At 36.1% G+C, this 16627-nt stretch overlaps 1 protein-coding gene across 1 annotated transcript; it reads left to right on the forward strand.

Annotated features, from left to right (window-relative positions):
• Nucleotides 1-12846: 12846 nt before the first annotated feature.
• LOC122583675 (protein FAR1-RELATED SEQUENCE 5-like) lies at nt 12847-15484 on the forward strand. The gene is made up of 6 exons (XM_043756054.1): nt 12847-12909; nt 13614-13751; nt 13946-14077; nt 14469-14963; nt 15063-15419; nt 15461-15484. The coding sequence occupies exons 1-6, from the start codon at nt 12847-12849 to the stop codon at nt 15482-15484; spliced, it is 1209 nt and encodes a 402-aa protein (XP_043611989.1).
• Nucleotides 15485-16627: the final 1143 nt, after the last annotated feature.

The following is a 16627-nucleotide window of genomic DNA, read 5'->3' on the forward strand; positions in this document are numbered from 1 at the left end:
TTCTGAAGATGAAGAAGAGGAAGAAAGACTGCCAAAGCGAAGAAGAAGACATGCACGATCTCAAGCTGAAGTTGATAGAGAGTTTGCTGCTTATTCTGAAGCCATGGAGAGGTCTCATGCACCTACTGTTGGTGATACTCCATTGGTTGCTGCTTTAAGAGCTTCAGTTTCTGATGTTCCTGTTTCGGTGTCTACTACTTCTGCTGCTGGTGTTGTTATTGGGGAGAGAAGGTCGAGACCAAAGTTTATAATAAGGGGAATTGGTTCTCGCGTACAAGTTGTTACTGAGGCTATGACTGTTACGATTCCTGCTGCTCCGGAGTCTACAGTTCGTCAAGAGCCAGAGCCGACACTTGTTGCTCCTAGGCCTTCGTCTGCTCCTCTTCAGGTGACAGTTCCTGTTTCTACAATCATGGGACGTCCGTTGGCTCCTTTACAAAGACCGCAGATGCCTCCCACAGGAACTTCTAGTGCTCGTATGCCTTCGTTTGAAGCTACGTTGCCACCTCAGGCCTCTACATCTGATGTTGTCTTGTCCATTTGTTCTTGTTCAAGTACAGCTGAGTCGTTTATTTTTAGAGAAGAAAATGTTGGAGATGAGGGTTACAGCTTTGGAGAGTCAGCTAAAGCTCCAAGCTGCTAAGCATCAGGAAGAGATGGACATGATGACAACACTTATTCATTCTCTTGGATCTAGACTTGACCAATTCTTGGCTCAAGGGGGAGATAAAGATGGTTGTAAGGATGATGAGCTAGCAAAGAAGACTAGAGATGATGATCATGATGATCAAGATCGAGCTCAAGATCCAAATCAACAACAAACAGATGGTGAGCCAGAGAATAGAGGTCAAGATCAAGATGTTGCTGGTGATGCTATGGATACAGAGATTGCAGATGTTCAGGGGGAGTCATCAAGACAAAGAGAGTCAGAGATTGCTGGTACAACTGTTGCTAGTACTTTTGGGACTCAAGATAAAGGAATAGCTGTGATGACTGCTCCAGATGCAGATCTTGATGATCCAGATAACAATGATGATGGGGAAGATTCCAATTCAGGTAACTCTGATTCTATAGAAAGGGAGATAGTGAATGATCCTCATAATCATAAAGAAAAAGAAAATCTTAGCAAAGGAAAATCTATTCAGGATAGTGAGTCAACTAAGACTGCTTCTACTACCAATGCCTCTACAGAGTCAGATTTGCACCCTTTAATTGTGCATAGACTAGAAAAGAGATTGGGATATGATCCACAAGCTCATATGAGAGCTAGAACTGAGATTATGGATTATTATGATCCAGGATCACTTAGGGATCAAATGAAAGAACAGTCAGGGTCAACTCATACATCTTCAAAGTCAGAGTCAAATTCGGATTCAGATTTGGATTATGAACCTTAGTGCTATTGATTTTGTATTTTTGATGATAATTGATTATGTTTCATAATGTGTGTACATTAGATTACTTGGGTTATATTAACAATTTAAAGTGTTAATCAAAGTGTTATTTAGCTCAGAATAGTGATCAAAGAGTTATTCTGTTCGGCTTAACATATTGACAGTGTAATTTTAAAATACTCGAGTGATGAAGAATAATAATTATAAGATAAATATGAATGTGTTACATTATATTTATGATATAATATTATTGTTGTAAGTTAAAATAGATAAAGATTATAAGATAGATATTAATGTAATTGTTACATTATATTTATGATATAGTATTATTTATTTTAATTTCTTTTATGTATTTATACTATTTTATTATGTCTTGACTTATGATTTATGTTCTTTATCTTTGTATATGTAAATCGTTTGAATTGCAGATAAGCTTCAAACAATAGGTGCATTGGACGATCTTGATGTTGAAGAAGATCTAGAAAGTATCGATGATGAAGATTTGGAAGAAGGAGAGTTCATTACTTCGGAAGCTGATAGACAAAGGTTGCTTGAGACACCTTATGACTTTGATCGTGTCTTTAATGAAGATGAAGTCATTCAAGTTGAACCAATAGCTGAAGTAGAACATCTCAATCTTAATTCAATCAGAGATAGTCCAGATGAACCTAAGAATGCTGCAAGGTTGAGATTTGCTGTATATGCAAACATAGTCGATGAAGGACATGACAATATTTTTGATCTATACTGGAATATAGATGCTACACGAGAGGTTGACCTTGGAAGATTTAATATACCTCCGGTGCAGCAAGATCATGAGTTTATTGTAGACTGATTCCAGGTTATAGAGGACATACTGGTTTGATGATACGTGATACGTATAAACCATCAATGTTTTGGGAGTTTGTCTCAGACAAGGATGCACCCAAATACTTCTCAGTGATACAAAGTTGGTTCTATAATCACAGAATCAAATTGTTTATTATCAAGAGAAAGGAGGGTTGCCAGTACATGTCAATAAGTCAAAGACACTTCCACTCTCTCAGTGATTCTGATATGATAGATTTGGGAAGACACTGGTTCGTTAATCTTCAGAGCAATGGACTTGCAGATTTCTACTGGAATAGATTCAGAGACGAAAGAATTAAGTATTTCAGTGATAGAGGTCTGAAGCCAGAAGAAAGGTTGATAAAGCCAACACCTTTGAAGAAGATTAAGAATTCAGATGGCACATTTCGGTTTGTCCAGAAAAGAATTAAATGTGTTAAGAAGGTTCCCGCTATCAGATGGGATCAAGATATGCTGACAGAGATGACATTTTGGCAGATAGATATCAAGTCAGGCGAAGCACAGATGTTTGTTGATGATTCAAAGAAACAAATGTTGCTACGCATGTATGATCCAATGCAGGTTGTCAATTTGTCAAGAGGTGATCAGAGAAGACTTTTGGATGCAACTTGCTCAGCTGTGGATTTTTGGAGAGTTGAGGAAAGACGCTATTGCAACATTCTCGCTCATTGTTTATAAGAGAGAATTCATGCGAATAGCATCAGACTTTTGTTTAACGGATAATTTTGAAGTTCAAGTTTTGAAGACTTTAAAGAGATCTAGTTGCAATCGTCAAAGGGGAGTCTGTAGATGCAGATTCGGTGTGACAATCGCAACATAGATTTGATTATTGTTTACGTTTTAAGGAACTTGTTTGTAATCATTTAAATAAGAACTTGTGTTGATATTTAATGATTACGTTTGAACTTCAATATTATATTTGTTTATGTTTTGTATTGTGTTTGTGTGTTATATATTGTTTTGTAGGTACAAGAACATAGAATCAAGGTTTATAAGTGTCGTAGAACACTTAAACGGTGATTGGATGTTATGTACGAGTCAAACAAAGAACAAAGGGTCGTCCCTCGTGCTGACGTCATCAGCATGTAGGAACAACCTCGTGCTGACGTCAGCACGAGGCAAATCGGTTGTTTATTGTTTCGGGCCTAATACGTAATTAAGGCCTAAGCCCACACGATCCAATACTTAACTAGTATAAATACAAGACCTAATCTACGAAATTAGGTTAATGATTTACGAATTCTTGATAGATATTCACGAATTTACGAGCTAAGGTTATTTGTTCCTTCGTGTGTTCTTCTACACGAACCACAAGCCTTGTGCATCTCCTTGGGTTGATTAATTACTTATTATTTAACAAAAGGCAATAGCAATCTAGTTATTTCAAGAGGATTCCGCACTCTTGACATAACGAATCACGTCTTATTACGATCCACGCAACAATATGGCACCTTACAAGAGTTTCCCTTTTTCGGTTTGGGCTTCGCCAGCCGTCGGGTATTTTTGCAAGGGTTATAGCCCTGGGCCGGAAGTCCCTTCCACTTCGGTGGATCTGTAAGCATCCTCTCTACCTTTGAGTAGGGGTAAGGTCTGTTTACATCATACCTCCCCATACCCCGGTTTATGCCAGGATTGGGTATCGTTGCTGTATTTCTCTTTCGGTCTCTATATTATTCATGGAGCTTGACCCCTTTTAAGGGTTACTTATCATATAAAGGTGTACTTTTGTTTTACATTGGAAATATAAAAGGTTTTATTCCTTTATGTAAAATGAGGGATAGTGCCTGCACGTTGTGGCAGTGAGATAGTGGGGGTGATAGGTCAAGTCATAGAGTATGATAGCCAAATGCCTTAGCCATACGGGCTTCGCACTCTAATTTAAAAATTCGTCGAAAATATATCGAATGACATCTCTAATGAAAGAGCATGAAATTTTAAGAGCACCCATACAATTTTTATAATTTATTGATATACGGTTTTTGAGATAAAAATTTTTGAATGAATTAGAGGAATAAAATAATCTATAGATGAGAGAAAAAAAATGAGTAGTTGAGATTTGAGGAAAGAGAAAAAAATGAATGGTTGAGATTTAAAGTTATTATAGGTATATTATGTAGAGATGTTTAAATTATTGAATAAAGAATAGAGGTATTTTGGATAGTTCAAATTATTATTTTTTTTAAAAAAAGGACAAAATACTTTATAAGATAGCATTAGATATTAAATATATATATATATATATATATATTTTATCTAACTACAATAATCAAATTACATCTAATTTGATCGTACCACTAGCTATCACATTAAGTTCTATCTATTGTTTTGTTCATATTTGTAATATAACTATTATATTTATCACCTTTCAAATTTTTTTTTTTAATTATAATAATACTTATGATATACCATAATAGAATTGTATAACTTTGTCATGTACTTTCAACTTGTTGGAAAAAAAAATCTGTATACATTGAGAGGCTATGTATTCGTATATGCCAAGAGTCTTCATTTATAAACTTATATATATATATTATATATATATAAATATGGCATTGGGTAACACCACCAGGTCAACGGTCAACCCCACCAGGGTATTAGCGGCGACGTCGCCGCTAATAGTGGGACCTCCGACAGCCCGACGACGTTGAATGACAGCCATTTGGGCGATGAAAACCAAGCGCCACGTCACCGGTATTAGCGGCGACGTCGCTGCTAATACTGGTGACGTGGCGCTTGGTTTTCATCGCCCAAATGGCTGTCATTCAACGTCCAGTAACATCATGTAGTACCATACTGGTCTGCGACTTTGGGAATGATTATGTGCCATACCGAGCAATACTTTCCATACATCGATAGGATAAAATGATGGCAGCCCATCATTTTCGAATACTATATATTACCAACTAAATCACATTCATTTTCAAATGTAAATTTCTGAAAAAAATTTCTTGAGTATAGATATATATTTTTTCAAGACTTTGTGTATCTTTCTTTAACAGTATTTGTAGTTGCTGGTATTGTGTATCTTTCTTTTTCAAGCGTTTTGTTTATATATATATATATATATATATTTTGAGTATAGATGTAAATATATATATATATATATATAGTATGGACACCATATGTGACACAAAAATTATATGGATTCGGCGATACGTCCCAAGACCATTGGCTCAACTATGACCCACCATATTCCAACTTAGTTGATGACATCTTCGGGCCACCACGTACACAATCTAGAAATGCACTCATATATGAATCAAGGCAGGCGCAGGTGTCAGATCCAGAGTCAGAGGCACAATCATCGGCCAGTTGGGTTGGGTATGTTGCGGAACCGTATAACGCCAGTCTTTCCAAAAATTACGCTTGGGTACTAGGTGAGATACCATCGTACTTAAGGCCTAACGTTGTAGGCGCACAAAATGTCAAAGGAGACGGTAACTGTGGATTTCGAGCTACCGCTGTAGCTTTGGGGCTAGATGAGGAGATGGGTGCAGAGTGGGTTCGTACGCAGATGCTCGCGGAGTTTGAATCTGACCTCAATCGGTACATGCAAATGTTTGGGCAAACAGAGGGCAACCAAATGTTGTCGGCGCTGCGAACATCTTATTATGGAAGAAGCCGGCCCATAGATCATTGGATGAGTAAAGTTTGGTTCCATATCCTCCTGGCCAATAAGCTGGGTATAATAGTCAACTGCGTTAGCCTACGTGACCCCCGCACAGTATTTCCGATGCATCACGGCTTAGATCAGCTGTTATTCAAACAACCGATAAGTATTGCTCTCATAAACGACGAAACCCATTTTGTTGCAGTGAAATTAGCAAGCGATTACCCAATGGCCTACAAGAATCCGGAATGGGAATTTCACGCAACCGATCCTGCACGTCGACTAGCATTAACGTACGCAAATCAAGAAAATGCGTATCAAAATTGGTTATACGCAAACATACCAAGAGTACCACCAGGCCCTCCTATTGTAATAAACGATTAACGCAAGTCTATGTTTAATATAGGTTGTTTGTATGTATACTTTTTTTATTGTATATATTTTTTATGTATTTAAGTTGTTGTTCCAAAACAAGTTTCAATCAACAATTTTTCATACTTTTCTGTTGTACATACATTGATTTTATAATACTTTTCTAAAGTTGATTCCAATTATTTTTTTATCAACAAATGTATAAAAACAAAAAAAATACAAATGATTATATCACGAAAATCAAGATTACAAAAGTAAATCACACTTCAGTTAAACGATGAATACAAACAATAAAAGAAAGGGAAAACTAATCACTTTCATCATCACTATCATTATCACTATCACTACCCAACCGCTGTGTGGGGGCCCGTGACGTGCTAGGCCCAGCATGGGATGATGACGTGCTAGGTCCGACCTCGAATGATGACTGGCTCCAAGGGCTACCCTGCGCGAACATATCATTGACGTTAAAGGACGGTGACTGCTGGGCTGGGAAGGGTTGCTCTATATCCTCTGGGAGGGGGACATTCAGTCCACGTGTTCCCCTAACCACACGCCCAACCACACGAGTATGTCCCGATCGGGTCCCTAAAGCGTCCACATATGTCTGCGTAGGCAGGGTATTGGGCACTTGGGAAAGTCTTTGGTGGGTATCAAGAAGCCGCTCCTGTAGCACATGAAAATTAAGTTAATAATAACTAAAAATTATTTATATGTAATATAAATATATTCCAAAAAAATATATTTTTTCCGGATTTGTGCAAGATCTTACATAAATGGGTCTAACTGCGTCCTGCACCATCCCATCTCGTCTCGTGTGGGCCCGCAAATAAAACTCAGGCGGCTCCTCATGTCGCCCATCATTATCTTCCTGTATATACATTAATCAAAGTTATATATTTGTATGTGTATCTCTGTATAGATATATGTTTACATACGTGGATATAAATAATTACGTATAACTTACAGCGTAACGTCATTCACGCTGAGCGTATGACTGCCGACCGTGAGTACTGACAAAATTATTTTGTTGTTGCCTGTTTGTCGTGTTTCTTTGGGCAGCAATCATCCGGGGCTCGCTGGTCCAGTAACCCAGTAGATAACTCCACACCTGTGGAGGCATCCCGTACGGAGGTTGACCCTCCAGTTCTGCCAGCCTCTGGGACCCACCCCTGTCAGTGAACCAAGTCTTCTTGAATTTTGCTTTTTTATCCCTGTAGATCTTCAGGGCATCCTGACGAATCATCCTGGTCACGGCCTCTCGTAACGGGTGATTTTCTGGGTGACCTAAATATGGTTCTAAGTAGAACCGTCTCTGCAATAGTACCAAGTAATAGTTAGCATCTACCATATTTTTTATATGACGTATTTAAATAGTAAAAAAAAATTGTTTTATACCATAAGCCAGTCAGTAAGTCCATCCTTGATGGGCTGGGGCACCTGATTCCACAACTCGTAATTATGTGGGACGGTAGCGACATAGGTCCTCAAATAGCTCTTGTACCACTTGGCGTGGTCCCCGATTGCCTGCCACCTACTAAGATCGTTATTCAACATAAGCGAGATTCGGCGTCCCGAATTCTGAAACTCGCGCTCCAGATCGTTGTTAGCAGCAGCAGCTCTCCCTGTGCTAATACCTGCAAAACAAAATAAAATAACAAATATATATATATATATATATATATATATGTATAAATATATACCATATATTTATATGCAACGTACATTAATATATACTTACCACCTGTACGCCTACAACCCCATTCGGGGTTCCACCCCCAATTTGGAGGGTCGTTGCCACCATCTCCGCCGTGAAGTGCAGCCATTTTAACCTACATCAGTTATACAATTTATAAAATAATATAAACAAACATAAATGTTATAAAAAAAGGTGCAAATTAAATTAACATATTTTGGACACAAAATTGTTTTTCAAAATTACTATACCTAAAATGCCCACATTTTTGCAACTTTTTTTCAAACCTTAGTTTCTAACATTAATACGAACCTAATAAAAACTATATTAATGAACTATAATAAACAATAATTATAACTACAAATGTTTTCCTAAAAATTAATGAATTTCTAAAAATCATATCATTCCTAACTATAATAACATAAATAATCTTTCCTAACTATACTACTATAACATTTCTATAACTAATACTTTCTAACATATATTTACTAACACTTGTTTTTTAACATAGATTACGTAAAATAGAGTAGTTAATAACTGATATTAATATTTTTTTCCCTAAAATAAAACTCCATGTATTTATTTACTATATTATCATTATGATTATTATTATTATATACTTACATATAATACTAGTTACCATACATGAATATGACCAAGCATAACATGAGTACAACAAAAATATTTGTTAACATTAACATATATTAAAATAAAAACAATTATTTAAAAGGTAAATGAGTGTTACCTCGTCTGAAAAATGGTTCACCGGAAAAATGAGTACAACAAAAAACGTGGTGTCTGGCTGGCCGGAAAAAAGGTAGTCGCCGGAAAAATAAAGCGCCGGAGTTCGCCGGAAAACTAAAAAATCTGGTTTGGCGTATATCAGTGGAAAATAAGTTCCCCGCAAAACTAGTTGCCCGGAAATCTTTTTTGCCGGAAAAAAGTCGCCGCTAAAACCCAACCTGAAAATAGACTCCGGGACGTCGGAAAACGTGGGTCGTGTAAAAATTGTTGATAACGAGGATGAGGGGATAGATGGCCGGATTTTGTGAGTTAAACGAATGGAGAAGAAAATAAATTACGGAGGAAGGGAGGAGGAGTTCGGAGGAGAAGGAGATGAATAAAAACAGGAGGAGATGAATGGAGAAGACGTGGTTTATATCGACAAGCGCAAGTGGGGGGACCCACTATTTGCGGCGACGTCACCGCTAATAGTGGGGTCCACACCCACGAGATTCGAGAATGGTTACAGACATCACGTGAATGGTTAGAGACATTGACTGACAGAGGGGCCCACTATTTACGACGACGTCGCCGCTAATAGTGGGTGGTCGGGTTACACCTTTTCCCCTGATCGGGTTACGCGCTTCGATAAATATATATATAACGCCATATCTACCAATATATAAATATATATATAATGCCAAGATTTTTTGATATGATAGAAAGGTACGTCTTATATCCTCCACACTGGGATAATCAGTGCGGTTTTCTCGAAGTGGTACTAACCACAACCACTTAGCCACAATATGTATTTGACTTTTTTTTTCAAGAGTATGATGTACGTATTACGAGTAAAAAGTGGTCCCATACTCCCATGTATCTTTTTTAAATGTAGCTTTTTCTGTGTAGTATGTAATTGTTACTCAAATTTTAGACTAGTATCAAATGTATACATTAGAGATGCCAGAGTACAAAATGTATAAATAATACCAATTTAGCAATAGATGTTATGATATTGTCATCATGTGAGCATCTGAGCCGCTGCATGTTATAAGTTAGAAACTTGCCAAATGCAAGTGCGATAAACTATATGTGTGAGGATGGTGACTTACCAAACATGAGTTTTATATGGTATGCGTTTTGGATAACAAGGCAGTAAATCGGACTAGAGGGCTCTCACCCATTCACTATTTTATTTTATTTTTTTATAAAAAAGGTATATACATGGTAATCTAGGTTTGGGTCGAAAATAGAGTGAGTACAAAAGGTCTAGATCGTAGTGAGGGTCACAATAGACCACAAGGAAGCTTCGCGTCGCCTAGTAAATGAATAAGGCATATCAAGAATGGGACCATGGTCAGGCCAGGTACACCCCCAAAACTAGTTTGTGGTTCACATCAAATGGTCCATGCCTCACTACATGTCCATTTCACAACAATTACATTATATATACATATTTTTCTTTTAATACAGTCAAAAATGTGAATACAAATAGCAAGTACTTCCCATCTTGGGAATAATATAGTACTTTCCAAGTTGTATTTTCAAGTGGTTTTAGAAAATAACAAGTGCTTCCCATTCTATTATCAATGTTCATTTGTTTTTATAGCTAATCGACTTGATAATTTAACAAATAGTAAGTGACTTTTATTTTATTTTTACTAAGTGACCGCTTAGTTATATGTAGATGCTATTTTAGTATGTAAAATGTTTTTTTTTTGTTAGTGCTAAAGGGACGCCTAAAAATTACTCGTACTTGATAAAGAATTTATATACATTTAAATATACGTCGCAGACACACTTAAAAAGCTAAAAACATACTACAAGAGTGAGTATTAGAAAGCAATACTAAAAAAGGATTCATATCCCAACCAAGCTTTTTTGGTATATAGACCACACCAACTATATGCAGCGATAGTCGCTGCAAATAGTGCGGACCCCCTTGTCTGTAATGGCAAACCTGACAAAAAAATAACGGCCCCTGTCAGTAATCGCTGCAAATAGTTTGATATGAACAAAAACACCAGTATTTGCAGCTAAAATCACTGCAAATAGTCTGGTTTAATTATCAAAAAAGTGGTCAGGATACCAGCCGCCTACTAAAATTATATAATGAATGTTGAAAGAATCATTACATATGGGTACATACATTAAAAACATTAATGATATTCATCATTGCAAGCTCTAAATTGAGAAATATACAACAACATATGCCTAAACGGTCCAAGACTAATAACCTTTGTTTTTGCAATAGTAGCATGATCATGAAATTGAGACCATCAAAAGTCCAAATATGACATCAAATAAACCTGTATTTGGTAGCTTCCAACAGCTTGATAACTTTGTTGGATGCCATTAACTAGAAAAAAAGATGCACATTGTTTATCCTAAATTGCTTGTAATGATTTTTCTTGCAACGAACTACTTCCGAGTTGTAATGATAAGTAGTACCTCTCGGTAGCTGTTAAAACTGACCGTCTATCAATAATCGATTTGGTCAACTTAGTTCAATTTTTTTTTTTTTTTTGGGTTTTGTATTCATTTTCAATATTTACTAAGAAAGCTCGTAGCACAAACTTTTATAGTTTCTGCGTAAGATAACGAGTAGATTGTTGTTATTATAGATTTTTTACTATTATTAACGATTTTAGAAACTTTTTGAGCACTCTTTGATAGCTAGCGACATTGACCATACTTTTTTACCTCTCAGACCAATAAAAATGATAACATCTTTTAAAATATTTTCGTTGGGTCGAATTGAATGGACTTATAGTCCAGGCCATCTCTACTTTAGATTAATTCTGCCCTTGATCTCAAAGTAGTCAATTAAGACAACTAATAAGGTGGGGATAAACATGTCCATGTGTTCTTACATAAGCTATTACATTATGTTATACGGCGAAAACAAACACCGCAATCTTTTTCTATGTCGACAAAATATTCATTTTTAAATATGCGCATCATAAAAAGGACCACATGCATTTAGCCATTTAGGTTAACAAATATCTAAAGTGTATCTTCATAAACATCTATACCATTTATTAAAAAAAAATACCCTCAATGTTGAAAGTTACATGGAACAATGTCTAATATGCTTTTCTATGTAATATTTTCATCTATCACCTTTAAATTATGTAATATTTTCACTTACACTGCCCCTTAACATTAATGATTAAGTTACACTACCAATCCTTTATCTTTTAAAATATTTCCATTGACCATTTATATCAATAATCTACACCAATCGACGCATCATCTACTACTAACAATTTCCCCTACTATCACATTGTTGTCCCATGACCACCGCCGCATTGCGCAGATAACATGCTAGTGTAACTTATCACCGAGTATATATAGTATTAGCAAATTATCTGAATGAAAATAACCAAATATCTGAATGAAAATAACCAAATAATATAATGTTATCTATACTATATTCATGGGACAATTTATATAATTTTTTTTTTGTTTTTTGACAAGTATACATGGGACTAGACAAATATATGTATTACTTAAATAATTATTTTATGATCATTTATGACATAGTAAATGAAAAGTTTGAAATAAGACTATTTCGTAAGATTCTCAAAATTTTTTTTTTTTAACGACAGAATTGTATTAAATAAATTAAATGACCATCTAACAAGATGCTAGAGACCAAACATTACAAAAATCAGATGCTAGATGCTCAGAATTATTATTATTATTTTTTTTGTTTAATAGGAAACATATGACATAAATATAATGTGTTGGAGATTCAAATTCGACACGAAGTTCCTTTAAACATAGAGGGAGGTGATGTACTCGTATTTAACATATAGACATATAGAATTTTGATTTTTGTAATGCATGTTAATATGTTATGTGATTTGAGTAAGGGTTATTTACCAATTCATAAATAAATAAAAAAATGAGAAAACAATTCTGGGTCACATATTTCTCTACTTTTCTCTCTCTTTAATTAGATTAAAAAATTTATCTAAATCATTCAAAATGTTTTATTTAACAAACCGCAAATCGTTATATGAAAAAAAATTATGGTAGTCTTAAAATTTCGTCGTCTTTCATTAGAGATGCAATTCAATATATTTTTGATAGCTTTTTAATTTTTGTTTTTTATTGCCCTTATACTTGTGTACATACACATATGTAGAATCTTTGTTTTCACATGTAAATTAGTAAATAACAATCTTCACACAGCAATGAAGGTTAAGAGCGGAGCCCGTCAATCCATGGCGAAGCCATGGTGGTCAAGGGCGGAACCCGTGGGTCCATGGCGGAGCCATAGCGGCTAAGGGCGCGTTAGGTAGATCACCCATCATCGATCACCCCTATGACCTATCAACCTCTATAACTTATCACACTATAGCCTATCACCCTCAATGATCTATTAACTCCACCAACTTTAGTTTATGAATTTCCATAAGGTCAAAGTCCGTTCCGAATCACAATTTTTTTCAACTTAACATGTGTAGGTTATGTGTAAGTATCAAAAAGAAAAAGAAAATTAAAAAGTCATCAAAAGTATATCAAATTGCATCTCTAATGAAAGAGGACGAAATTTTAAGACTATCCATACTTTTTTTTTCATCTAATGATTTACGGTTTGTGAGATAAAACATTTTGAATGATTTGGATGATTTTACATATTTTATTTAAAGAGAGAAAAATTTGGAAAAAAAATGAGTGATTTAAAATTGGTTTTTCATTTTTTTTATTCATGAATTTTTAAGATAACTAACCCCTGTATGATTTATCAATATAAAGTTGTAAAAACAATTTTCTTTTTAATGATTATATGTACTACATTTTAACCAGGATTGTTGTGAAAAAAACATTCCATTTCCTCGTCAGATTGCCAACTCAACACAGTTTGACCAAAGGTAATCAAATCGTGAACGTCTGACAAGCACATGTTTGATAAGATCAAATTTTAATTTCGTTTGTGTATTATTATGGGGACGTGTAGGCCGACCACCCCTTATGTAACCCGACCACCCCTTTTGGAGCGACAGTCGCTCCTAAAGGGGTATTAGGATACGACAACATTTCTGCACGATTCGAATCTACCACCCCTTTAGGAGCGACAGTCGCTCCTAAAGAGGTGGTAGGTTCGAATCGTGCAGAAATGTTTCTGTTTCCCCGTGACGATTCATTCTTTATAAGTTCAATCATTTCATATTCATTCTATATAAGTTCAATCTCATTATTCAATCGTTTTGATATTCGATCGTTTTCATATTCATTCATTTTGATTTATTCGTTTTCATTTATTACTGTTAAGTGTTTTTATTATTTTAGATGGATTGCTTGGAGGAAATTTTCTTAAATCCAAATGCGCCGGAAGGTGTAAATGACGAGTTTGTGTACGAAGAGCCCGATGACGAATTTGAATCCCCAGATGTCCGTGATGAATTTGATTACGATCACGATGTTTTTATACCAAGGAGGTATGTATATAATCCAACCTTTTCATTTTTTGTGTTGTTATTTTGTGAGTAATTGTATTTTGTTATTATTCATTAGATTTGTTGCTATAAAAGTATGTAAGAAAACTAATTATTAAAACTACGGATAAAAAATTGTTTATAAAAACATATTAAAAAATGTACGTAAAAATGTAGATTAACAAAAGCTATTAAAAAATTGTTAAAAAAAAAAGTGTATAAAAAGTGTATTATAAAAAAGTATATAAAAGTGTATTATAAAAAAGTGTATAAGAAAGTGGATTATAAAAAAGTATATAAAATAGTGTATTAAAAAAAATGTATTATAAAAAAGTGCATAAAAAGTGTATTAAAAAAAAGTGTATAAAATATTTCAGGTGTTTGACACACACATAGATTTGGTAGACTGGGCTCAAAGAACGACAAAGGAGCTTGGTTATGTGTTAGTAACACGAAGATCAAATGTCACAAAAGGCGGAGAAGTTAAAAAGGTGGTCCTTATTTGCAACCGTGGTGGAAAAAAAGATAAGCGGTCAACCGGGGCACCCAAAGGGAGTACCAAAATTGACTGTCCATTCAAATTGGTAGGCCGTCTGACAAAGGACCATAGTTGGTGGGTTGAAGTTATAGATCACCGACATAACCATCCATCAGCTCGTAATTTGGAAGGTATTGCGTACGCAAGACGACTAACCGATGTTCAAAAAGAATTTGTGGACGAAAAGGCGTTGCTAGGTTTTGGGCCAAATAGCATAAGGGACCAATTGAAGGATGCATTTCCCGGCATCTTGACTCGTTCACAAGACATTTCTAACTACCTGCGGCAACACCGGCTAAAGCACGCCCAACAACGAGGGGAAACTCGAATGCAGGTGAAATAAGAAACATACCTGCATGTGGATCGTATAACTATATGTTTATTTTTTTTAAAAATACGACTTCCTTATACTTTGGTTGTTTACCCGTTGCAGATCGTGCTCCAATTACTATCTGACCATCAGTACACGTATCAGTACACGACGGATAGCAAAACCGGATGTTTGACCAATCTCTTTTTCGTACATCCTACATCACTTGACATATGGCGTGCATTTCCTTGGATCATTGAAATAGACGCCACGTATAAAACCAACGTTTACAACATGCCGCTTGTTGAGATTGTGGGTGTCACTCCAACTGGCAAGACATTCAGCATTGCGCACGCACTTATTGAAAATGAGCAACATGCGGCATACACATGGGTGTTACAGTGCTTGAGGTCGACGCTCGAAGAAGGGTTCGTCGTGCGTGTGGCACTCACTGATCGGGATCTGGCCCTCATGAAAGCGGTTAAGGATGTGATGCCGGAAACGAAGCTGATACTGTGTAGAATACACATTTGGAGGAATATTGAGTTACATGCCAACCCATCGTTTGGGTCAAAAAAAGATTATGGTTCGTTTAGACACCGGTGGGATAAACTCGTAAACTCAATCACGGTTAAAGAATACGCAGAGAATGAGCAGCGGCTAAAAGTATTCTTGGCAGATAAACCAAGTATATACATCCCGTCTCCATACTGTTTTTATGATAACGCTTACGATGTAACCATGTAGCTAAATCACTTTTTATTTTCCTGCAGATCTTTATAAGTATCTACAAATACAGTGGCTTGCCTCGTACAAGGAGTTATTTGTGTCATGTTGGGTCGACCAACACCGCAACTATCGTAACTACACTACCAACAGGGTTGAGAGCGAGCATTCTTTGCTGAAGTCAGTTATGCATCAAAAGCGGCTTACGTTCCACAGAATCGTTGAATGTGTTAACTCTGTTGTCAGCGGGCAATACACCGAAATAAAGGGGTCACTGGAACATTGCAGGCAGTACAATCAAAATAAACACAATTATCCCTGTTTAAAGGATTTGCTCGGTAAAGCCTCCCATGTAGCCTTGCAAATTATGGTTGACGAAATTGATCGATTGAAAAATACAGTAAAAGGGGACGTGTCAAAGTGCGGGTGTACGGTATGGGCTAGTTGTGGCTTGCCATGTAGTTGTCGACTTCTAACATACATGCAGGAACGTAAGTACAGTTCATTCAATACAAATGGTCCATTTTACTTAAAAATACTTAATGTAATATTTTTATTCCTGCAGGAAGGCGTGTTCAAGAATATGAGATAGATGCATTTTGGTGCAGGCTCGATATAACCCCGTCCACCTGCCTGCCTGGAAATGTGAAGAAAGACTCGGATGATGACGAGCCTGTTGAGGCCTTTTGTGGCGAGGTTACTGCTGCCTTGGAACGACAACCCATAAAACAAAGGAAAAGCTTGATGTCAAAAATAAAGGACCTCATCTATCCGGGTCGGTCCAAAATCAAGGACCCGGAGGTCCAAAAGAAAACACGTGGTAGACCTGTTGGGTCAAAGAAAAAGTTATATTATTATAGTCTAGCAAATTATTAATTGTTAAATACTATACGGGTATACATCTAACTTAATTATTCATTCATTCATTGCAGATGCCAGACTTGAACGTATCACCTCCAATG

The sequence above is a fragment of the Erigeron canadensis genome, chromosome 9 (genome assembly GCF_010389155.1).
Source record: "Erigeron canadensis isolate Cc75 chromosome 9, C_canadensis_v1, whole genome shotgun sequence".
Lineage (NCBI taxonomy): Eukaryota > Viridiplantae > Streptophyta > Magnoliopsida > Asterales > Asteraceae > Erigeron > Erigeron canadensis.